Source organism: Vigna radiata, unplaced genomic scaffold, assembly GCF_000741045.1.
Source record: "Vigna radiata var. radiata cultivar VC1973A unplaced genomic scaffold, Vradiata_ver6 scaffold_214, whole genome shotgun sequence".
Taxonomy (NCBI): domain Eukaryota; kingdom Viridiplantae; phylum Streptophyta; class Magnoliopsida; order Fabales; family Fabaceae; genus Vigna; species Vigna radiata.
Window position 1 is genome coordinate 162,446 of NW_014541782.1, and position 26,612 is coordinate 189,057.

General features: G+C 33.0%; 2 protein-coding genes across 3 annotated transcripts; one reads left to right on the forward strand and one right to left on the reverse strand.

The window, feature by feature from the left end:
* Positions 1-11,832: 11,832 nt before the first annotated feature.
* On the reverse strand, positions 11,833-13,690 carry LOC106778136. 2 transcript variants are annotated; one of them, XM_022776057.1, is made up of 3 exons: positions 13,514-13,690; positions 13,304-13,439; positions 11,833-11,975 (listed from the first exon to the last, which is right to left on the reverse strand). In XM_022776057.1, exons 1-2 carry the CDS (start codon positions 13,584-13,586, stop codon positions 13,306-13,308), a joined length of 207 nt encoding a protein of 68 aa, XP_022631778.1. In that variant the 5' UTR covers positions 13,587-13,690; the 3' UTR covers positions 11,833-11,975; positions 13,304-13,305. The 2 variants fall into 2 exon arrangements, with proteins under 2 accessions (XP_022631778.1, XP_014521537.1); XM_014666051.2 differs by lacking the exon at positions 11,833-11,975 and adding an exon at positions 12,940-13,169.
* A 407-nt stretch (positions 13,691-14,097) lies between these two features.
* LOC106778117 (alpha-1,3/1,6-mannosyltransferase ALG2) lies at positions 14,098-17,793 on the forward strand. The gene is made up of 8 exons (XM_014666032.2): positions 14,098-14,378; positions 14,559-14,675; positions 14,928-15,121; positions 15,205-15,310; positions 15,416-15,563; positions 15,700-15,836; positions 16,973-17,139; positions 17,224-17,793. Exons 1-8 carry the CDS (start codon positions 14,318-14,320, stop codon positions 17,515-17,517), a joined length of 1,224 nt encoding a protein of 407 aa, XP_014521518.1. The 5' UTR covers positions 14,098-14,317; the 3' UTR covers positions 17,518-17,793.
* The last annotated feature ends 8,819 nt before the right edge of the window (positions 17,794-26,612 follow it).

Below are 26,612 nucleotides of genomic sequence, written 5' to 3' on the forward strand. Positions count from 1 at the left end.
TATATATATATATATATATATATATATATATATAATATTTTAAAGCTTTTAGAATATTTGAAACATAAGTTGTTCTCGTTCTATAGAACGATTATAGTCGTCGTCAAATAATATAAGTTAATTTAAATTAGTAATATTTATGCATGTATGAAGTTTTTCATAATTACTTTGGTCATCAGAAAATTATATCAGAAGAAATCACGTAACATTTTGTTCTTATCACACATTTACTTATACCTATTTTATTAATTAAGAAACTATAAAGCATTACACCTTACCTTACTTGTAAGGTATGCTTTTGTTGTCACGAAACCAAATGACTGAACAACACTTTCGAAACAACACATTGAGCAATTTTAATACAAATTAGCATATGACTATTTTGTAATAAGATAAAATTCACTTTAACTCTCATCTTAACTCACTTAAAAGAGAGCTTTAAAATTTGAAATTTTTTAGTCTTCTCCACTTAAAAAAAAAACTCCTTTTTAAATATTAGTTAGAATTGATTCATGAATCATGAGTCAATTTAACACTTATAAATGTAGGTAAGCTAGAGATATATTTTAATACTTGGGTGATATAAATATTGAGAAATTAATTCGAATTATCTTTCACTAAAATGTTGGATAAAAAAATTCTGAAAGAGAATATTCATAGAAAATTTTCTCTTTCTCAAACTCTCATTAATGAAAGTGATGTTTTTGTGGCATGATATTAAATATTACCCATAAATAGAGACATATTTCCTCTCAAATTGAAATAAAACATAGGTTTTCACATTTCAAAACCTTATATATTATCAGTTTTACATTAATATTTACCAATTCTGATCCCATTTGATTTCCCAACACTTATGCTTTCCTAATAATAAACTAATCAAATCAATAAAAACGTTTTGATCATAACGTGAAATCAAACAAATCATTATCTAAGTCAAATTCCTCAACAATATATATAAGTAATTTCTTTTTTTTAAATCACTTACGGTCATTATATATATATATATATATATATATATATATATATATATATATATATATATATATATATATATATATATATATATATAATTGTATAGTAAAAAGGTAGATCGTGTATTAAGAAAAAGGGGGAAAGAGCTTTTTTTTTAAAGACAAAATAGTTTTATAAGAAATATCAGAAAAAGCTCAATTCATTTTTATTAAGAGCACCATCTCTACCTCTTCTCTACCATTTCTCTCAACTGAATCGTTAGAATTTCGATCCGTAGACACCTAAACGATCTTGACTCCGAGGGCTTCAAATTGCACTGATCAACTTCTGGATTTCTAGCAGTAAGTTGTTCTTCACTGTTCTTTGCTGTTTGGAAACCTAGATCATGTAATCTTCTGGTTGCATGTGTCTTTTGCTTTTTTTCTTCCAATACTTGTCAAACCCTAGCTCTTAGAGTTTTTCTTGATCACAGCTTTGTGGTCTGTAGGCTGCTGTCTAGGTTCTGTGTGACTCTTGGTACTGTAGAGACGGGTCTTGAATTGAGCTGTGAAGTTGCAAGGTAAGGGGAACTAGTTATATTCTTTATTTTAATTGTGTGATGTGAATGCATGATAAATTCTGAAGTGGTATGTTGTTGGAGGCATAAATTAGGTTTTAGTAACTTAAGTTGCATGTATTGAAGTGTTGAATCGGTGAATCTGGAATTTGATGACTATAAACTGTTTTGGATGATTTGGACTACTGAAATTGTGTATGTGGAAGTGTTTTGAGCGGGAATTTTGTTGTAGCATTGCTTAGATAGAAAGTCAAGTGTTTTGGGGACTGCTTTAGGTTATTTAGAGGAAGTGAGGTAGTGATTTTGAGTAATTGGGCTTTTAAGTACACTTGGGCTATTTGGGTAGTTTAAATAGGTCAATTGTAACTTGTTAGAAGCGTTGAACTAGTCTAAAACAGGTTAGAAGTGGTAGAATTGATGTAGGGTCATTAAGTTGGGGAACTTGGTGTTTTAGAATTGAATCCGACTCGTAACCACTTTAGATTCATTGTAGGAACATTTGAAATCACCCAGACAAGTTTAACTAGGTCTAAATCACAAGTTAGAGGTTCAAACCAATGAAAATTCTATCATGAAGGTGAAAATTGCATCTTAGGTTGGTTTTAGTCCATTTTAGGGATTTTGCATTATTGAGTTGGTTTAGTACATCTAAATCCTATCCAAATGACCAATGCAATACTTTACTTTCATCTATAAACATGTTTCATATCAATATTAATGTTACAAATTTTAAATTGATCAATTGAATATGTCTAAGATGCACCAAAACCAGAAAAATCAGGTTGTTGCCAAAAAATGATAAGAATAATTAATTATCTCACTTGATAATCGACTATTCTACTTAGAAAGTCGTATTTTCTTCAAAGCTCTTGTAAATAATCAATTATTACGTATGATAATCGATTATTGTTGTCAGAAAATCATCCAACACAATTTTTGGTGGTTTTTAGGATTCTGGGTATCATTTTTGGATGTTCTTTAGGTCGTTTTGGGGTTTTAGACCTTTCTGAAACGGTTGGTGATGGTTTCAAAGCCATTTTCTTTGTCTAAGTATGAATTACGGGATTTTGTGTTGTTTAGTGACTCTTTTGGGATTGTTATTGTCTGGTAATGTGTATGGATTGATTAATGTTGTTTGCTTGGCAGAGTGTCATGTGTGTTTACATATTAGACTTGTGTGGGTTGTAAGAATATAATTGTGAATCAAGATGATATAATTGAGTATGATTTGGAAATCTCAAGGTGAGATGATTGGAAGTGATTGTGGAGGATTTGTTGTTGTCTTGTATAAATGTACGGAGCTTTGAAATAGTAAGTTTATCCCTACACTTTAAGCACCGTTCATGCTCAAATAAAGAAGAACGATGTGAGTGGTGAGAGTAGAGTGAGGTATTTGTCTATAGTCTTAGAGTTTAGCTATAGACTGCTATGAGGATTAACCTTGTATAGTGTTGGGGAGTGTCAGCTGAACTATGCAAGTGCAAAGACTACCAATAGTTCGACAATTATACGAATCCGGATGAGTTGTGTCGAGTACTTGATGCATGGTTAGAATTGTATTTCTTTGACTCTTAATAAATAACATAATGATATTGATTAATTGTGCTATATGATTATTGTTTGTTTATCTAGCTCACCCTTTTGTTTGCTTGTGTGCTTGTATGTTTGGTGCTTTCTGCTGCAATGATCATCCACTTGCATGTGAACAAAGGTTGAACGGGTGCCTCTGGAGCAGGTCTTGGAAGGAGATGACATCGTTGCTTAGCTTAGTTAGGATTTCATGATTGTGGTATATTTTGAAATACTTTTCATGTCTTAAGTTTAAATTCTGTTTTTTTTTAAGGGTGACTATAATTCCTAAGACCTTATGTACTAGTTAACTTCTCACTATTGTCTCATATTTAAATGATGACGTCTATCTTATATAGTTTCTATATAAATTGATTGTTACAGTCATTAAACAGTATTTCAATTTTTTAGGTCACTTAAATAATTTATTTTCTATTAAAATAATCCACGAAATATTTAAATAATCCAATATTTTCTATTTTAATTTCAACTCCTCTCACCATTAACATAAAAATGATTTTTTACATTGTAGACTTTTTATATCTATTAAAAGTTAGACATAATTATAAAAGATGTAAATTTACGTTTGATTTTTTTTTTGTTTTACATAAATTTATGTCAAATTGTCAATAATCTAAACGTAAATATATGTCTGACCATTTAAAGTCATAAATTTATATCTATTAGTATACAATCAAACATAAAGTTAGGCATAAATATATGTTTGGTAATGCACCACTAAACATAAATTTACGTTTTGTTTTATATGGATAGACATAAATTGTTATATTATTTTTTAAAATTAAATTAGTTTTGGCATGAAACCAGAACTTATAAATAAGAAATTATCCAGAAAAAAAAAATATACATTTTAAATATAAAATTTTGATTACATAATATACATTTATAAAGTAAAACTACATACTAAACCTTTATATTGAATCAAAAGAGTAATCTAACTTAAAACAACAAATTAATCAAAACCTAAGTTATGTGTTGGAAGAGATAGTTTGTTCGTTATTTGAGTAATGTCTCCTTTGATATAGTTGATGAATAATTGAAGATTTAAAACAATGATATGATGTTATTGTATAATAGTGTCCAAAGTAGGATACAATTTATATATATAAGTTAGAAATCTTACTTTTTCATGAATTCCTACTCCAATGATAGCTTTCTTTCAATGCATAATGTGGTTATCATAAATTTGTTAAGTGAATAACAACTTTTATGTTAGTCAATAGAAAAGAATCAAATTTAAAGTCACTTTCTAAATTAAAGTATCTAGAATTACTCAAACAAGATAATAATAATAATAATAATAATTGATTGTAATTCAAACAATAATACTAAATACTAAATCCAACAACTCTTTTTCTCAATGAAAGTGATCAAAATAAAAATTACCATTACATGCTCATATGATGTCTAACCTAAGATTATATATTTCAACATATTTCCTCTTAAAATCTCAATTCATCAATATAAATATCTAAAGTTAACTTTTCTTACTTTAAAGTATTTTTGTCGACAAAGAATTATATTTTACTTATCTAAAACTTTATCTTTATACGCATAAAAACTGAAGTAACTGTTGAATAAAAGAAAAGAAAAGGGTCCTATAATCTTATATATGCTATGATGCCCTTAGTTGTGGTCTTCCAATTTGAAGGGCACTGAATGAATATAGTGATATTAAAGTACTAACTTTTATTTATTTTATATTCCATGACCACCTTGTATATATAAAGAAAGAAAAGAAAAACTATCACGTGTAATTCTGAATCCTGTGTTCATTGACTGAGTATTTTAATGTGAACACTTTACTTTTTTCCATGAAGGAAATAAGTATCATATAAAATAGGTAAAAGGTACCCATCCAAATGCACTAGAAAAAAAAGAAAATAAAAACTTTGGTACTTTATGTTCTCACAAAAGTACTCTTAATATCACGTCCATTAGTTTAGGGAATAAGTTGGTGTGATTGTAATGAAAAGTTTCTTCTTTATACTTCATTGACTCAACAACATCAATCTCCATCTTTTGCATGTGCTTATTACACAATCAATCAATAATAAACTATTTCCTCTAAATCACCCTCATCACTCAAATTTATAAATTTATGACAACCAAAACTTAAAAAAGTAAATATAGCGAAATACTGATCTTATCTTATCGATCTTATCTTATCGATTTTATAGAATTAAGTTAGATTTAAAGTATTTCACTCGTTATTGGATTAGTATCTTATAAAATTGAATTAAATTTAAAATCCACTCCTTAATAATTATATTTTTTTTTCTAAAATTTAAATTACTTTCAAGGAATTAAGTCAAGTTCAACAAAAGTTAATTTATAACATTACATTTATTTCTCACTTATATATCCTTTTGCGTTTTTTTTTTCTTCTTTTGTTACATGTTTGTACCACCTTAATTATGTGACTCATATATTCTTCTAGATTTTTAAAAGATCTAAAATAGAATTTTATATAACTTAAAAGTATAATTTTAAGCATAACTTAATTTGGTAAGAGTGATTTGTGAATGAGAAATGTCTTTCATGTATTATTTTGCTGGTGTGATTGAGTATTTTCCTGCATCCTTAAGTTTACTGATTTATTGTGAAAGAGCACATCATGATTGCAATGGAGATCTTTGGCTTCTCCAACGTGATTGTTGAAAGAAACAGCCTGCAAGTGCTCTCATCATCAAAAAATTGTCATCAATTCTATGACCCTTTTATGATATTGATATATAGATCAGTTGTTTATCATGCAATTGTTTCCTATAACCAAATAATGTTTGGTTGAACTTAATTTTAGTGTTATCATTTAGAAAAATGTTACATTTATATACTAATTTTAAAATTCAAAATAAGTTAGTGTGCAAGTAAGTAAAACAATAAAAAGGAATAATTGTTTTTGAAAAACCTTAAAATTATGTGATTTTGTAAATCAATTTTAATAAGCAATTAAACCTTTAAGAAACCTTAAATTATGTTCTTTTGATGAATAACTGTGATCTTTTATCTTCATACCTTTTTGTCCTTAAATTTGAATACATTATTTCAAATTTTATTAAATTTTTTTCTCAAATTTAAAAAATATTAATGTAATTATTTTAAATAAATGGCGTTAACTTTTTTTCACTAAAATATAAAACACTCTTTATAGTGACTTTCTATCGATTATAATCCACTTGTAGGAAAAGTGGTACATTGACAATAACTATAAATATTTTAAGACTTTTTATACCGGTTTTAGCTTTAATCAGCATAAAAAGTCTTTATAATGACAAAATCATAATAAAATAAAACATTTTCTATACCAATCAAACCTTGAACCGGTATAGAAAGTGATGCAATGACATTTTTGTAATATTGAAGAAGCTTTTCTATACCGATTAGTGACTATAACTTTGTGCTGTCAAAATGGATTAGAACCTATGGGCCAACTTGGCCCACCACAAGTTTGAACCGGATTGGGTTTAAAAAAAATGATTTTTTTTATACAGCCAATTTTCAACTCGACTCACCTGGATTGAACCCGTGGTGAGCCGGGTTGACTCACCAACCCACCTAGTTTCATTTAATTACTTTTTATTTTATGTTTCAATATTATTAGTTAACATTTTTTTAAGCTTAACACCATTGTTGGTCCCTATTTTCGTCAACTTTGCTCGATGTGGGACTCATTTTTTTTTAATGTTCAATGTAGTCCTTTATTTCGTAATTTATGATTAATTTGATCCTTTTGGCAGACGACATTTAAATCATTAACGACAAAATGTCCACAACACCAATCAATGAATTATATGGCAATTATTGGCTGACATGGACACTTACACACATAGTTGAGAATCAACTTTGACACATCACCCTTGACATGTCATCATCATCTCCTACCTCCAAAATCCTTAATTTCCCCCTACACAGAAACCCTAGCCACCAAACCACCACTAGTCTTGCGCTGCCACGACCACCAGAACATCCTCCACTGCCTCGTGAGTTCCACATGCCACCGCAGAAACGCCAGTATCTCACCCAACCTTCTCCACACAAACCTGCAAGGAGAATTTTAGAGAAGCAATCTCAATCGCGATGAATTGTGCTACGCTGTCACGCTCACGGCCACCCACCATCTTCGCACCTCCATCATTAGAGATTTCGAAACCCTAACCAGAAACCTTTCACGAACATATCATGCACTGGTCGCACCGTTAATCCAAACGCTCCGCCACAAGAATCGCAAAACCAAATCGTGAGTTCCTTGTGCATTTGAGCAACGTCGTCGTGAAGCTTCTTTATTCTTCATCAACCACCATCAACTTGAAACAAAGAAGATTAAAACCCAGAGAAACAGAAATCTCCTTCAAACTAGAAGCGTAATTCGCGTCGCAACGGTGAAGAGCCACCAACATAATCACCAACCTTTCGCGAGCAAAACCCAAATCGCAGAAATGCAAAGAGAAAAACCTAGAAGTAAACCAACTATCACAAAGTTCTCCAATACCATTGTAAAGGAGAAACCTTATTCTCGCATGACGGCACTCGAGTAAGCTTTTTCCCAATCTACAGATGCAAATCTGAAACCCTAATTTTTAGGTGAAGAAAGGGGTTGCACATGTCAAGCCCTCATTGGCGCGACCATCCTTAGTCAACTCTGGTTCTAGCCACGTCAGCCAATAATTGCTATGTAATTCACTGATTGGTGTTGTGAACATTTTGCCGTTAACGATTTAAACATCGTTAGTCAAAAGGACCAAATTGAACATAAATTACGAAATAAGGGACTACATTGAATATTAAAAAAAATGAGTTCCACATCGAACAAAGTTGACGAAAATAGGGACCAACATGGTATTAAGCCTGTAAATGAGAATAAATAAAAAAGATGTTTAAAGAGAACAAAAAATTATAAATGGATAAATGACACAAAAATTATTAATATTATAAACTTACTTATTCGCTTTTTGGATTTGTTTTTGGATTACATTTGAGTTGTTTGTTAATTTTTTTATTTTGAATTGTCTTTGGATTTAACATAATTTTAGAGTAAAATTATTTAAATTTGAATTATAAAAAAATATAATTTTTTTGGATTTAAAAAAAATGTAATTAAGTGAGTCAGTGAGCCAACCTGTTTAACCCACCAACTTGTGGTGGTCCGAGCCAGGTTCAAATTTTTTTGGCTCATTGATAAATGAGTCAGGTTGGGTTGGCTCACTATGTGGCTAACCCGTGGTGAGTCGGGTCGGGTTGGATCGGGTGACCCGTTTTGACAACACTACTATAACTAGTATATAATGTTTAATGTTTTTCTTCTCAGCCTTTTCGCACCTCAATTTCACTTCTCAGCCTTTCACTACAGTGCGTGCTTCAGCTTCCATCGTCATTTCTCGTAAACCAATCAGTTTCACATCCCGTCATTGAAGGTTCTATCATTGCTCCCGTTATCATTGCTCGATTCATTGAAGGTTCTGTTGAGGTTCCAACATCAATTGAATTTGTCATAATTAGTCGCTCCTGCCGCTGATGGCTTATCATTGGTGGCTCGTCTCTAGTCGTGCTTTGGTTGTTTTTAGCCGCACATTCCCTCCTTTCTCTCGCTCTTATCTCTCCTGTTGGTCATAATTGGTGGTGCATTCTAGATAAGCTTCGTGTTTTTTTTTTTATTGTTGTGCCTGTTTTGAATTTTTGGTTATTGTGTAAAATTGATGTTTGTGTAATATTTGTTATTCTTGAAATATATGTTGTTGAAAAAATTTAAGGGAATTGGTTTGGTTTGAGAGTGTGAATGTCAGAACTGATGAGAGACTATAACTTGATAAAAACTAAGGTGACATTGATGAAAACCAACACGAGCATGAAAATCCATTTGGACTGCCACAGGTAATAAATGACATAACTGATAGAATAATTAAAATGATATTGAAAGGGTGGAAAAGAGCATTTCGTAGAAGATTCCACCATCTTCGAAAGGAATACTCGAATGAAACATTTGACCCATTTTCCCATATAGTCTCCTTTTTGTTGTTGTGAAACTTAAGCCTGCCAATATGATATAACTATTTAAACTAAACTAAACCATTTTTCCCTGTAGTTTTGAACTGATAAACCAGTGAAAAGTTAGTTGATAAAAACCAAGATAACTTTTACATAGTTTAAAAGTTATGAAACTCTTATCTTGTTGACACTTCCACTCTTATTTGATTTTGCTATATACTTCGCAATAAAGGATGAAGAACTCTTTTCTACATTCTTCTTCAACTTGTTGTTGGCATCAAACAACTTTGTAATGGTTTCTTGGGTAGTTTCAAGTTGCCCTTTCATTATATCGAACTCAATACCTTTTCCCTTGTGCTCTCAATAATTTCTAAATTGCAATTTTCTTCCTTTAACATCTTTCAAATCTAACATTTGTTTGCATAAATTCTCTATTTTAGTGACCATCACTTCCAATTTTTCTTTTTCTTTTCCTTATTGTTAACTTCAACAATGGATCAGAGTTATATAAATTTTATATGCACAACAAATGAATATGAGAGTGGAGTAAAACCATTTCTTGAATTTGCAAAGATGAATGTTCCAAACAAAAACGAAAGATTCTATTCCCAATGTGTTAATCATTTGAATGAGCGAAAACTACCAACTAAAGATATTCGGGAGCATGTTTTATGTGATGGATTCCTAAAGAGTTAAACAAAATAGACATGACGGTGAATTAATAGAAATACCAAGTGTAGATAAGTCTCATGTAAAAGCAAAAGAAGTTAATTTATAGATGAGTGATCAATTAAAGGACATAATACATAATGTTGGACATGATTCCTTCGAACATGTTTATGTGTATGACAACTTATGTAGTGACGCAGAAAAACCTTTTCATCCATAATGTGCACTAAGTACACTCGATTATCAACGATATTCGAATTTTACTTTTATGAAGTTTGAGTATATTCAATATGATATTCTAACATTATTCATTTTCAATGTCTAAGGTATTTACATCATATAAGTATTGAGAGGAAGAATGATCGCATAATGGATTTATTGACCTTGTTTCCATTCAAGGGGTTAGGAATAAAGGTGAAGAGGTGCAAAAGTACCTATTAAAGGCCTTTGAAGAGGAAAAAAGCAAGTGTACTTAGTACCTTATTTGCAACCATAAGTATGTTTTTGTCACCATTGTGTTTGACCTATTCATATATGTTTTTTCTCTCGTGGCAAAGATGATTTTTGTTAGTTTACTTATAATCAGGATGACTCTTCAACAATTATCTCTTTATCCATTGGATGTCAACAATGCATTCCTTAAAGACGATTTGTAAGAAGAAATTTATATGGAGTAACCTCCGAGATTTGTTATTCAAGGAGAGTTTTCTAGGTTGGTATTTTGTCTTTTATATTGTCTTTTCAAATCATTAATAATTTTTTGTCACTCAAGTACAAAAGTAGATATTTTCACTGAGTCTTTATTGATTATATTAACAACAAGCTTAGTACATACAATTTGTATGCACTAGCTCGTGATCATTCTTTTTCCTCTTTCAAGTTTGTTGGGCATGGTCGCACGTCCTGTCTCGTCTCAGGCAATTATTCAAAGCATTGAAGTTTCTCTTTTTCCATTTTCAGGTGCTTGATTGGAGAATATTGAATTTTTAAGGTTTCTCTCTCATATTCATCCATGACTTCTTCCGTTGTTGTCTTTTCTAACATCCTTTTTATCACCATTGTGTTTGACCTGTTCATATATGTTTTTTCTCCCGTAACAAAGATAATTTTTGTTAGTTTATTTATAATCATGGTGGCTCTTCAATAATTACCTCTTTAACCACTGGATGCCAACAATGCATTCCTTAACGTGATTTGTAAGAAGAAATTTATATGGAGCAACTTCCCAGATTTGTTATTCAAGGAGAGTCTTCTAGATTGGTATTTTGTCTTTTATATTGTCTTTCAAAACCATTAATAATTTGGTTTTACTTGAGTACAAAAGTAGATATTTTCACCAAGTCTTTATAGATTATATTAACAACAAGCTTAGTACATACAATTTGTATGCACCAGCTTGAGAAAGAGTGTTGAATATATTATCTTTATTTTCCTGTATCAATAAAAATGAGAAAAGTACAAATGTACATCAATGTATCTCTTTATGTAGGATTGAAATCAAGAAATAATATAAAGAATTAAAAGTTTGTTAGAATGAATGGATAAAAGCTTAAATATCTTTTTGTCACTTCACTTTAATAAAAATTGAAATTAATCCATTTTCAAAACTTTGAATTAATTTAGTCTCTCATTTTTTTTAAAAAAAAAACATAAATTTAATCCTTTTAACTAAATAAAATGCATTAAAAACGTTAAATAAACTTAACAAAATTTGATATAAAAAACTAAATCTACACATTTACAAATTGAGAAATTAAATTGGATTAAAATTAAAAAAAAAAAAAAACTAATTACAATTTTAAGAGAGCGTAAACATATTTAACTTATAGATAAAAATAGTACAATTGAATGCGATGATAATTATATATATATTACACAAATTTTATTTCTATTATACCCTTTATAATATAATTATTCACTGATATTTTAAAAAATATAATTGTTAACTGATATTTTAGATGTAACCATTATTTTAAAGTATTTTGTGCTCATCCTCTTCCATGAGAGACATCAATAAAAGATCAAGACTTGCTTAACATTTTCTTTCACAAGGTTATGACTAATGGGAGTCTTGCCATTGTCATGCAATACAATTGAAAATGAACCCTAAATTTATATACAATATATGGCCTTATTTTTTCATCATAACTTCAGTTTGAACTCAAATTTATCAATTTCCTATGAGTCTCTTCTGCTGATTCTGCAGGAAGATAGAATACAGGGGCATCAGTTCCTTAGGAACCGAGTTTTATAAATTTTACCCAGTTACTTAGTAAAAGTCTTTATTGCTAACTAGATCTAGTCTGATGTACTTGTGTTAGCATAGCATATTGGAGTTGAATGCCGACTTTTTAAGAAGCTAATTAATGTGGACTTGACTTTTCAGTAGGTAGTAAGGGGTTTTGAACAAACATGAAACACTGGCTACGCGGCCAGTAAAAAGAATCAAGGGAAGGAGTTTAATTAACAACCGAAGCAAGTGATTGCAGATTTTCCACTTTCCTGTTTTTGGGGGTCTGGCAGTTAAGGGAATGGGAGAGCAAAGAGTCCAAAGACTGACACTAATAAATATATGACACAATCTAGCAGATAGAACAAAAAGCACCAGTGATTCACATTAGAAAAGAAAAGAAACAAAGGGAATGAATACTTTATCGGAAGAACCAAAGCGACCATTAACCAACATGACTCTTGACTTGGACTATATTATGGTTGATATGTCACCAGAAATCTATAAAACATGTATAGAAAAAGAATAAAAGGAAGGGAAATGTTTTATTAGGAGTATAAAACATTCTATATTAAGTTTTCAAGAACTTCAGATTTTTGCCTTCCCAACATCCCTATCTTTTGACTCCAACATCCCTATGTTTTAAAACATGAAATGAAAACTTAAAGTTGCCCTTCGTGCTGAAGGCTGCTCAGTCAAGTTCTCAATCTACAGAAAAAACTTAAAGAGTATTTTATGCATCTTTATTAACATTTTAATGAACCATTATTACCTACTCAATCTGAGTTTACTATAAAGTCCAGTAGTATGCTGATATTCAGAATCTCAGATACCTCTACTTATTATCCGGAAAAACAATGACAATTCTGTCAAATTTAACTCTTTATAGGCACGCCTTTGAGGAACACATAATCTACTAGATCTGAATTTGAACTGAAGTCCAACAGTGTTCATATTCAGACTCAAAGGTATAATTAGCAATTCATTCCGAATGACTAAATCAAGTTACAAACAAAGTCCTTCAGATATTTTGGAAATAATAAATAAAGGACAATTTATCCACCAATTCAAAATTCCCTTACAACTTATTAATCTTCCCACCACAATTCATTTCCATTTTCCCCCGCAAGCATTGGCAAACATCCATTGCCTAACCTAACAAAACTTCACATTCACAACCCCAACGGTAACAATTAATAATCAAAGCTAAGGAGAAAAACTACAACTACATAATACACTTGATTTAACGCAAAATCGCCGTCTTAAAACTACCCATCACAAAACGATAAAACCCTAACCTTTATTTGAGAGTCTTGGGAGCAGCAACAGATTCCGACGAATTATGCGTTTCCACGACTCGTTGCTGTTGCTGTTGCTGGATGATGGTGTTCCTCTCGTATTCGCGCCATTTGTTGATTGCGGTGGTGCAGATCACTGAAACGATTCGTTAAAACCGATGCAAGTAAGGAAGAAAATAGGTGTGAGAGAGAGAAAGGGAATTGGATTACCTCCAGCGCCGATGAAGAAGACGAGACGGATGAGCTTGGGGCCGGCAGGGCCGGATACTTCTTCTCCGGTCATGTCTCTCCGCCGCCGGTGAACCCTCCCTTCCCACTTCTCCGCTTCTCTTGCAGTGGGTCACCTATCGTAGCTCTTCCAGCTTCAACCCTTCCTTCACTTCTAAAAAACTGAACTTAATTTTTACATTTTTATATTGGCAAATAAGATTTTTTTTAACATTAAATATGTATACATTATTTACACAATTTTTATTTAACTAAATTAAATAACAATAAAATTCATTTCAAATTAACTTTAATAAAATTATTATAAGGAATAATTTCAAATGTAAAAAATTCATAAAACACAAATACAAGATCTTTGCAATTGTTTAGACATTTTAATTAACCTTTATGTAGAGTGACATGAAAATAAAAAATAATTTGAATTTAATTAATGAATTAATAATAAATAAAACGAGAAGAAAATGTGCGATTTCATTGTATTGGATTATTTAGGTGGATTTATTTTAAACAATTAAAATAATCTAATTTCTTTCATACCATTTTATCTCATTTTATTTTGTTCTTTCCATTTTATCAACCTAAACATTCTATTTTCTCCCTTTTTCCAAGTGACCAATACTAAACAGTGATGACATTCTGCTAGTTGTTTCCAAACGACGACGTTACCCCGAATTCGAAACAAGGGTTAGAACTCCCCGGATTAAGCCATAACGCCACCACAGTCGCCGGCGAACTATTCCTGGGTTTGTTACCTTCATCTTAAAGTTTCGATCTTTACTTTCAAATATGGCAAAGGGAACAAGCTCAAAACTGAACATCGCAATAATTCACCCGGATCTTGGCATAGGTAAATAATCACTATTCCCCGTTGTTTTCTAATCCACTCAAGCTAAAACCATTTTTTTTAATGTAAAATTCCATTAATTTGACTTTTCTAAATTAAAATTTTGATTTCGTGAAACGTTATCATGCTATTTTCTTCTCCGTAGTTGATTTTTCCTTACTTTACCTTGCGATTGTTTTGAAGGTGGAGCTGAGAGATTGATTGTGGATGCTGCTGTTGAGCTTGCATCCCAGGGCCATAAAGTTCATGTTTTTACTGCACATCATGACAAAAGTAGATGCTTTGAAGAAACTGTTGCTGGTGAGTCTCACTGTATTTTTGTGGGCTTAATTGCACTCTTATTTGTACCTTCTATTATCTTGACATTAATATTAGCAGAATGTCTAATGTATCAGTGTATGAAGTGCAAAATCAGATCTGCAAAAAGGACTAAAATCGAATTTTGACTGTAGTAGGGAAAAAGTTCAAATAAGCCATTAGTGTCTCACATTTCTGCTCATTATAAAGAAATAGCATTGCCATTGACATGGTTTTTGACTTGTGATTTTTCAGGTACCTTTCCAGTCACTGTGTATGGTTCATTTCTTCCTCGTCATGTCTTCTACCGTCTTCATGCCTTGTGTGCATACCTTCGGTGCCTATTTGTTGCTCTCTGTGTACTTTTCATGTGGCATTCATTTGATGTTGTACTGGCAGATCAAGTCTCTGTAGTTATTCCTATTTTGAAACTCAAAAGGTCAATAAAGGTAGCCAAGAAGGAGGCAGAAGAAATCATATGTGAATTGTTTTGACATCTTCAATTCTTAGTTGTTTTTATTTTCTTTTGTAGGTTGTATTCTATTGTCATTTTCCGGACTTGTTACTGGCTCAACATTCAACTTTCATTAGGAGGATGTATAGAAAACCAATTGACTATGTAGAAGAAATAACGACTGGTTTAACTTTATATCCATGCTTTATTATTAGTTTTTCCTACTCTGATTATATTTTCTAGTATACAATCTGAACCCTGCATCTTATTAGCCTTTGCTGAATTGCAGGAATGGCTGATTTGATACTTGTTAACAGCAACTTCACTGCCTCTACTTTTGCAAATACTTTTAAGTCTCTAGATGCTAAAGGAATTCGACCAGCTGTTCTATATCCAGCTGTCAATGTGGATCAGTTCAAAGAACCCAGTTCCTTTAAGTAAATGACATGTTTGTAGATATATAGTTGACACTTTACAAGATTATGCATGTAGATTATTCTTACATCCATTTTTATAAACTTTATGTATATAATAGATTCGTAGTTTTAATCTGCATTGTTTCTTCTGTTGTAGGCTGAATTATCTTTCCATCAATCGATTTGAAAGGAAGAAGAACATACAGTTAGCTATTTCAGCTTTTGCTATGCTTCACTCACCCGAAGGAAATGTTCAGCACAAAGATATTACTAATGCTTCTTTGACTATTGCTGGTGAGCCTGATTTTGTTTACGGCTGTGTTTTTTCTGATGATAGATGTTATGGTGATGTTATGTGCATTACTAATTGTAATGGGGTGGGAATATCTGTTCTGATGTATGTGCCTCATACTGGAGTTTGGTTCAGTGGTGTCTTCATTTTCAAGATATAAAATATTATTTTAAATGAAAATTATGTTTGTCTTGTACTTAAGTTTCAAAACTCTTTATTCTCTGTTATTTCAAGGGACTTTGTTATTGTGCTGAATCTGGTCAATCTTGCAGAGTGTATGCAAATTATTTAGTGCGACTTTGTGACACGTCCATTTCTGTAACAGGTGTATTGTTTGGGTTTGTCAATGTGTTACTTATTGAACCTTTCATAATTGATGTGGAAAGTGCATGCTTATTTTCTATTATAATTACTTAACTAAAAATGAGTATTTATTAACTATTATACGGTGACAGAAAGTTCGTTTATTAAACTTTTAACTTTGTTTCCATTAAATGAGAGGTGGAATGCATAGTTATGACAAGGTTTCAAACCTTATCTGTTTAATAATTAGATCTTCATATTGGTTTAGACAAGGAAACTTAGGACGTGTGATAATATGTTTATTTGGTTCGTTATCACTATAAGTCACGGGAACTTCTCTGGGATAATGTAATAAGAATAACATATTATATTACATTTTTTATTTATTTGATATAACATGTTTCCAGTCTTTATAGCACAAATTTATTTATTAAGACTGCCAATGAAGTGGATCCGTTCAATTTTTTAGCAGAAAACAATGAGCAGATACTGTTGAAAGTCATGTAATGTCTGCTAATATTATGATTATAACACTTTCTCTAAGCTATCTAGTTGCGATCCCTTAGTGCTTGCTGATAAACATGGACCATTAAGTGCAAAGAACCAAGTACTATGTTACGCAAGCGTGGGCTGCATCATGAAGGGTCAATATCGAGGAACATCGTCCTTGTATTGTGCTAATATTATGGCGTTCTGTAATTTTAAATGTAGTTTCTTGGTAAAAATGCAGAGTCTTAAGTGTGAAAAATCCATACTTTGATTCATTCAATTTCACTTTGAAGCATTTGTGCACATGCAATTGGCATAATAACCCTGTTGTCATAATTGGTGGTAGGTGGCTTTGATAAACGGTTGAAGGAGAATGTGGAGTACTTGGAAGAGCTTAAAGATTTAGCAGAAAAGAAAGGAGTGTCTAGTAAAATAAGATTCGTCACTTCTTGCCCTACTGATGAAAGAAATGCACTTCTTTCAGAATGTCTATGCGTTCTTTACACACCAAAGGTATATAAAACAAGGCAAATTATGATTCATTACAACTGGTAAAAACTGAATTAAGTGAGCTTTACAGAAAGATCTTTGATGCAGGATGAGCACTTTGGCATTGTTCCTCTGGAGGCAATGGCAGCTTATAAACCTGTTATTGCATGCAACAGTGGTGGCCCTGTGGAGTCAATTAAGAATGGTGTAACGGGATTCCTTTGTGATCCTACACCTCAAGAGTTTTCTTCAGCAATGGCTAAACTCATAAATGATCCTCAGGGAGCAGAGGAAATGGGCAGAGAAGCTAGGAGGCATGTTGTTCAGTCATTCTCTACAAAGTCATTTGGCCAGCATCTAAATAGATACCTTGTTGACATTCATCGAGGAAAAGAGGATTGAGTTTAACATTGGATAGCATGATTTTGCCTTCAAATTGTTAACTAAAATTGGTCACCATTCAACTTGCTGTTCAGATTTTAGTTGGATTAGTTCACTTTCTGCAGAAATTGAATCACAGAGATGATGACATGTTCAATATTCTGCGGTTTGCACTGTTATATTTTTTACAGTATAAAGGTACTCCAAAGTTTATAGAGAATTTTCTTGTGCAAATGTAACAGATTCATTCACTCATTTCCTCCAAAATGGACAGAACATAAGCTTATGTGAGATTCATATGAATTCTTCCTCTCTTATTTTTCTTTTTTGGAATTAAATGTACTTTTATTACATTAAACATCGGGTGACTTTACTTTTGATAATTTAAATTTAATTTTTTTAGTTTCTGAAATTTGAAAAAATAAATTATTTTAGTCATTATGTTCAACTGTCTTCTTTTACCGTTCAAAGAAATATTGAGAAAAAAAAAATATGGTACTTCATAATAAAAGTGTAAACTATTACAGGATCTATAACACATTAATCATATATATATATATATATATATATATATATATATATATATAATGAAAAATGATAATTGTAACATCTCATTTTAATAGTATAAAATTATCAAAATGTAATGTTACATAGCTGATAACTTACAAGAAACTTTTCAAAACTATTGAGAAAGGAGATCCTACGCTCAGAGAATAAATTACATCTATGTTGTTGATTCACCTTCTTCTTTATGCTGAGACAACCAAGAGATTAAGACGACCAAGACTTATACCCTCATCCCTGAGAAATATAACCCTTAGTAGTAATTCAACATGAACCTGAATTGAAAGGAACCTCCCGACACTCATGCAATTCATAAATCATGCTATTGTATAAGCAAGCATAGAAACAGATGAATTACTCTAACAATTAATGAAAAAAGCATATGGAATTAAGAATCAATTCAAATACATGAGATTTTACAAGGTTACATCATTCCCCCAACAACAAATAAAATTAGTTCCCCATAGACATGGGAGAACTCTATGAACAATGGAAGAAAGAATGAAAATGAAAGCCTAAGAATTGGGAAAAGAGTGTATTGTTATGCTCTTCTCTGCCAGGGATGCAAAACCTAGAGCCCCAGGGTCCTTTAAATAATGTCAGAGGCGTGCCAAAACAGGGTTCGGTTCAAAAGAATTGAAATAGAGCAGAAACAGGGCCCGGTCCACGAAAGTTGTCACTCAGGCATCCAAGGAGGTCGCCCGGGCGAGAAGAGTACCTCATGTATGGCCCGGGCTACGAGTGTGGTCGCCCAATCTTCAAGACCTCGTCGCCCAGGCGGCCAGGGTCCTCGCTCGGGCGACAAACGTCGATACAACGCTCTTGAGCCTCACTTCTGGTCGTTCGGACTTTGTGTTTTCCGTCCTTCTAGTGACTTTTGGAGCCCTTTTGAACACCATCTTCTTGGCTTTTCATCTCTTTTTCCAGTATTACCTCAATCTTTGTCAAAAGAAGGGGAATTAGTCATAAAACCATTGAAATTAACCTCAACTCTCTTATTCACACAATTTATTGAAAATGTATGAGTGCAAGCAAGTTTCTAAGTGGAAAAGGGCGTTTTTAGTATCAAATTCATATCACAAATAACGGTGTTTTGAACCGTTATCAGTTGTAAATTACAGTTACATTTTCTTTGTAATGGTTGACATCCTAAAAAACTTTTATGAATAAATGTGATTGATGATGTAGTAGTGGTTGTCATCACATAATCTTTGTTTTGGCTGAAATATCGGCATAAACAGTATTTAAACCCATGCTTAGAAGGTGTCGCAACCGGAAAATCGCGATGGGACGACGATCCAAAAAAAGAAAACGAATTTGAAAAAGAGTTTTTGGAGTCGCCACCATAGTTTATTCTGGAAAACTACGGAAAAACCATAAAATGACAAGGCATGGTCTACAGAACCAAATTCTGGTTCTGTAGTCGGTTACGTGTGGGGAAGGTGTTAACACCCCACAACGTCTGCCCGAAGGCAGTACCTTTAATTAAATACACGAATTTGATGCGGTTTTCGAAATGTTTAATTTCCCCTAAAAAGTAAAAATCTAAAGAGACAAAAGTATATATATTTTTTTTTTAATTTTTGTGCCCGACAAGGGATGACCTTGCTCCTACGTATTCTCAGTCAGACTGAGAAATCAGGGTTACGTAGTTCTAGCTAATTGCTTAGGAAATGTTTAAGAATTGATTATTTTTGGTTTTTGAAGATTTTTTATATATAAAAAGAAAAGGGGAAAGGTTTTAGCATAAGGCCTACGCGAATGGTCGCACATGTGCTTTAGCCTTTTAAAATAACTTTTTTTGAAATAGGAGAAGAAAAAGATTTTCAACACAAGGCTGACGCGAATGGTCGCACGTGTGCTTACATCTTTTCAAAATATGTTTTTGTTATTTTCAATATTTATATAAAAAGTAGATAAATATTTAAAGTGGAAAAAGGGAAAAAAGAAAAATAGAAAGAAAATAAATAAATAAAAATAAAAAGTAAAATATAATGAAAAGTTAAATGAAAAAATAATAAGTAGATAAAAAAAAGGTGGAGGTGCTTAAATAAGAAAAAGGGGTGTAGATCAAACTTAGTGCTAATAACTGACTGGGCCAAAGCCCAAGTGGAAATGGGGTATGAAGATGAGAAATGAGGGTGTGGATGAGAATAGGGACTTGAGGCCCAGCAGAAAAAATAATGGGGTGCCTGAATGAGAAACGGGGGTGCATATGTGGAAGGCAAAGCTGTAAGAGAGAGTTTTATTCTTTTTTTGATGATTTTTTTTAGTTGGATCAGAAGCTTAGGCCTAAGGCCTTTTTCGCTTCTTAGGTCAAAAAAGGGGATTGTTCCCTCTACCTCCCCATTTTCTCCTTCCACCTCCCTAACTTTCTGTTTTCTTTTTTTTATTACAAAAATATTCTTTTCTATTTACTTTTTTAACCTTTATACTATTTTTATTTTTTTATTTTAATGTTATATACAGAAGTAAACCTAAATTTACTTTTACTTTTTTTACTCACAGCTCCACCTCTCCAAAACTGCGATCTGTCTCTTTTTCGACTCCGTCACACTCTTCTCTTCTATCTGTTTTTCATCCAAACTCTCGGCGTCAACATTCGGATATCTATGTTGAAGAAAAAATGGATGTCGATATTCGTTTGCGGATATTCACATCCGTTTAAGAATATATATATATATATATATATATATATATATATGTGTGTGTGCCTATCCTTCAATATAAAATGTGCACGCACTAGTCCAATAGGGTTTATGTGTATATGTCGGACGAAGAACGAAAAGATATAACAAGTTGGTCGTGAAAAACAGCGCGAGATTTATGCATCAATAACAAAATTACATGCTTTCTCATAAAATGGGATTTTGAAATTTTACTACTGTGTTACTACTGATTAAAGGCGTGCTTAGAGGAAAACCTTTTCTCCGCGTCTCTCCATCTCTCTTTTTGTGGTTTGCAGAAAACAACAAAAGCAACCATGGCGGAACAAAGCAAGGGAAAGTTCTAATGTTGGAAGTGCCGCCGACCCCATAATCAAACTCAGGGTTGACCGTCTCGTCGACGATGAGATGCGCCGTAGCTTCAAGAAACCCACAGATTTCCTCAAAGATTTCCCGCCTCTTCCCAGCTCCAATTATTTCGATGTTCTCTTTTTCTCTATCCACATTCGTTGAAGTTGGAGTTCGTGAAGAATGTCTTTGTCGTTCTTTTGTCAGTGTGATTGTGCAGTTGCAGAACTACAATGCAAACACGTGAGAGCTGGAAGATGTTTACTTGGAGTGAATTTATTGATCGAAAAGGGAATATTGGCATTGATTTTTTTGTTTGTGAGGAAATACATTTTTGAGTGATGTGCAGAAATTTCAGCAGCAAACTTTGAAAATAAGAAGCATAAGATTTTGACTACAGTAGCAACATAAATGGCCAACATCTTTATCAGGGACCCCACGTCTCTTTACTTCATTACTCCAACTCTATCTATATCTATGGAGTTTATGTGTGTCATAAATATACATATATAACTGGTTTGGCTTGGATGGGAGAAATGGAGAATATATAAAAAAGTAAAAATAAAATGGGTAAAATTAGAATTTAAAAAAATTGGGGAGGTGTAGGGAGAAGATGGGGTGAAAGGTAAAAGGATAAAATAGGAATAGAAAAATAGAAGAAAGGGTAAAAAAAGAAAGGGGAGGTGGAGGGAGCAAATGGAGAGGTGTAGGGAGCAACACCCGTCAAAAAAACCCTAAGGGTCCTCACATCCTCATCTCATTCCATTATTTGCATTATGCGAGACCTAGGACTCCTCTCTGCCACTCACCCACTCAGCCCTTGCCCCACTCCGAACGGCCACTGCGAGCTGCTGTCCACGGCGTCGCCGGCGACACCACGCCCCACCGGAGCCACCGTCGGCCACTCGCGCACTCACCGCCCTCTCTCTCTCTCTGCTTCGAAAACGGCAACCCAGGGAAGGGTTTGCCTCTGCTGCCTGCCCGCTGCCGCCAGTCGTCGCCTCCCGAACCACAAGCCAAGGTCGCGCCGGCGATGGGCTTGCTGCCGGAACCGTCGTCGTCGAGACCGTCACCTGCCGTCGCCCCAACTCCTACCCTCTTCCTTTTTCGCGTGCGAGGGAGGAAGTCGCCTCTCACCTTGCGACGTCACTGCTATCCTCGCCGGAGACGCTTCCTCACCGGCACCACCAGCGTCGTTCTCCTTAACCAGTGGTGAAATCCTTTCGCTTTTTCGGCACGTGAATCAGAAACGAAACCCAATCCCTAACATCGCGTCATCCGACATTCACACCCTCGCTAACTGTCCTTTTTTTTTTTATCATTTGTAATGTGATGGGTTTTTCTGGTTCTGATTACCAAAATGGGTTGGCGAAATAAAGATGATGGGAAACCTAATGGATGCTAGGAGATGACTGAGTGTGATAGCCTGTTCTCTGTTTTTTTTTTAGGTGCCGAACAAAAGGATATCACAAAGGCTATGTTTAAGGTGTTGAAATGGGTTCTTTTGTAGAGGAGAATAACGAAAAATTGAGGACAATTTCTTCTTCTCATTGAGAGGGTGATGGAGAGGTGAACAGAGGCGTAGGGGATATAGTTTTACTATCTGATTTGTGGCTGTTGTGACTGATTAAGGGTGTTTGGATTAGTCATTTCTTCTTGCAGGAAAATGGCATTGGGGATTTCGGTAGATTAAGTCAAGGTTAAGATGACGATGGGATTCTGTATGGGAGACATTAGTTTGTAGGTTTGTGGTAAGGCTTAGGATGGGTGGCAAACAGTATGCGAAGCCATATCATCGTCAAACCAAATGGCAACAAATAGGGGCATATATCACGCAACATGAACAGTATGCGAAGACAAATCATCATCAAATAGAAACACACAGAAGCATATATCACCCAGCAGAAACATAGAACAACTATTTACCATCCAAGAATGCAGACATTTATAACAATGAAGCTCCAAGAAGAGGAAGTTACCTCTCGCGTTTATGTCTTCTCCTCTTTACAATTTATTGTACCCTTTTTCTTTTTCTTAGCTATCTGACTTTGTGCTTTCTCTATCTTGCCAGTGAAGAATTGATACCGGACAATGGTTGATGTTGGAAGTGATGATAACAGAAAACGTGGTAGAGGTTGGGATGTGGGGATGGTTTTTTTTTTCTGATGATGAAGTTGCTGAGAAAATCTCTGTTGATTGAATGGAGTTGAGAGTCTTGTCGTTTGAATGATGGATTTTTTTCTTTTCTTAGTGTCTCCTCTCATAATGAATGAAACCCTTTCAAAAACAAAACCCAAGCTCCTCCCTACTGTACTGCTTCCTGGGAACTCTGGAATATCTCTGGCGTGTGATTTTTTTTCTGCCATTTTCCTTATTCATGTTTTTCTTTGCAGCTCGGCGAAGCTTGTTTTAACTCTTCCTCCTTTTATGAATGGCTGCTACTGTTTAAGAATTTTTAGCAAGAAGAACAGAGAACTTTTCCACGCTTCCACCACACAAGCACATTTTAAGCAAAATCTGCAGCGTCTAAACACTACGCCTGTTACATCTGTTCCTTCAGGAGGAGGAGGAAACTGAGTTGACCTTGGCATTTTCGATTTTTTTTCTTCTTCCCTTTTTTTTCACTTTCTCTCTTTTTTTTTCTCTTTTTTTGTTTTCCCTTTTTTATCTTTTCTTTTTCTTTTTTCTTTTTTTTTAGTAAAAGATTAAATCAAATAAAATGAAATAACTAATATATAAAAAAAAAAGTAAAATTAAAACATAACTTAAAAATGAAAATAAAAAGGAAAGAAAATAACATAAAATAAAATAAGACAAAAATAAGATAAAATAAATAAATAAAATCTATTATTTAGTCAATCCGGACGAAATTGGGTGTTGACAGAAGGGTTAAGAATTGAAGCGTGGTTGTGAAATTTCAGTGGGTATTTGCACTAGGGAAACGTGATCCAGAAGTTTATCTGGTATTTGTAGGTGAGTATTGGGTTGGATCAACTTAGCCATCCAAGTACCATATTGTTTTTTATGAATGTTGATACCCTGACCAATTGCGTATGCTAAGACTGTTGTAGAAAATACTGGACATTTAACATTATAAATGTTCCACCAATTCTTGTTTTCTAATGCATTTTATTTATGGATTTTCAGGCATATAAAGTACCTTTTGCTTGTGTTGTTATGGACACCAACACCAATATGAAAACTCTAAGATGGAAATTGCCATAGTTTCATAAAAGTTTTATGAAACAATGGTAAGATACATACCAATACCAAAATATTATTTTAATTTCTCGTGTTCCATAACAATAGTAAGATGCATGTGTGCATGTATGCGTGTGCGCATATGTGTGTGTATGCATGTATGCATGTGTTCATGTATGCTTATGTGAATGTATGCATGTATGCATGTGTGCACATATGTGTATATGCATGCATATGTGTGTGTATGCATGTGTGCATGGATTCATGCATACATGTGTGCATGTATGCATTTATGCATGTGTGGATATATGTATGTGTGCAAATATGCATGTGCGCATGTGTGTGTGCATTTGTACATGTTTGTAGGTCTGCATGTGCGCATGTATGCACGTGTGCTTGTGTACAAGTGTGCATGTATGCATGCATGCATATACATGTATTCATGTGTGCATGAGTGCATGTATGCATGGATACATGTGCGCATTTGTGCATATATGCATGTATGCTTGTATGTATAAATGCGTGTATACATTAATGTGTATCAATGTGTGCATGCATGTGTATGCATGTGTAGGCTTATGTGCATGTATAACGAAAATAAGTTCTTTCGGGGTTTGACATACGCAGATGAATATTTTTTGAAGACAGCTTGCAAAATGGTTTTATGTACAAAGGATAGGAATTTGAAAGTAATCCAATGTCATGTTGGTGTCATTCTAGATGAAAATAAGGATCTCGAATATCAGAACTCAAGTTCAACAAAAAACAAAAAAAAAGGTTCCAACAAAAAGAAGTTATCGTCTTGGCACCATACCAAGGGGTGCTAGAGAGATCATCACTAGTAAAAAATATGAATATTAAATCGCACATTTGACATCGATTTCATTGCAAACCGAAGCATAGAGTAATGTGGTGACATTTTTTCAATTATCGCAAACATATATGCTTCAATTCACAAAGAACCGAAGTGTAAAGAGGTCTATTACCTCGGTTGTTTAAAGAACCGAGACCATAAAGTACTTATGAAAATAACTCAGACATAAAATAATTGAAAATATATATTTTTTAACTTTTTTAGAGGCTTCAGGCACTGGTTCTTAATAGAATCGAGGTCATAGAGCTTTATTATCTCAGTTAATAAAATAACCGAGGTAATAACATGTTTCTAAGATTAAATTTCACGAACAAAGCCTCTTGCACATTTCAGACATAACCATTTTCTCTACTGCGCCACACTCTCTCGTCTTTCATTTTCCTTGCAACCATCATCTTCAACATTTCCTCCATTTTTTCTTTCATTTTATGTTGATTAAGTGCTTAGATATGATTTTCTTTCGTTTTTACTAATCGATTTTGTGCACATGTGCTCTTTGGATAGGCGCTTTATGATGTTCATTTTGTTTCGTTTTAGCACCAAACCCACCTGCTAGGTTAGTTTCATTTTAGCTTTTTTATGTTTTTGTTTGATTGTTTGTTCTTCATATACCATATGTATAGGTAAAACTGAGAGCATGCTCAAATGAACTCCAAATGACCTGAAAATTTGTATGAAAGACTAAAAGATGATGAAAACCCCTCACAAAAAATTTTAGCTCAAAATTCAAAGTCTAACTATTTTAAATATTTTTGCAAAGTTTGAAAAAAAAACAAAATAAAATTTTGAAAATAGAAAACAACATTTTTCTGAAAATCTAGAAGGATTAGTTGCCTTCGCGAGCTACCACAGTATGAAAAATTCTTTTCTATCCCAAATCCATAAATAATATTGTAAAAACTATTGACTAGAGTGAAAGTTAGGGTCATTTTAAGATCTTTAATCCAAATAATTTTTAAACTTCAAATTCATCCAAAAAAAGAGTTCTGGGATTTTTTTTCTTTTGAAATAGGAGTTTAAAAGAGTGGTCAAAAAAATTTCGTTCAATGATAATAACCATAGTTATTAAAACTAAAAATCACATTAAATAGTTATATGCAGGACAGTATTTCTAGGTTGTGGACACTTATTTTTATGTGCAGGTCTGCTTCTCTGTTTCTGGGTTTATGTGATATTGAATGTTTACGGAAAAAATAATTTATAAAAAAATACTTTTGACAACAGTTCTAGTAAAAACCAAGGCAAAAAAATCTATTGTCTCAATTTTGGATTCAACCGAGGCCATAAATCCTTTACTTAATTAATTTTACAGGTCTACGACCTTGACTGGAACCAAAACCGAGACAATAAATCAATTTTTTTTTTCTTAATTTACTACTTCAGATTTTTTAAACCAAGACAAAATCGTAACATTTTTTTTTACGATTTTTGAGCTAAGGTTAAAAGTCTCAATTTTTTACCTC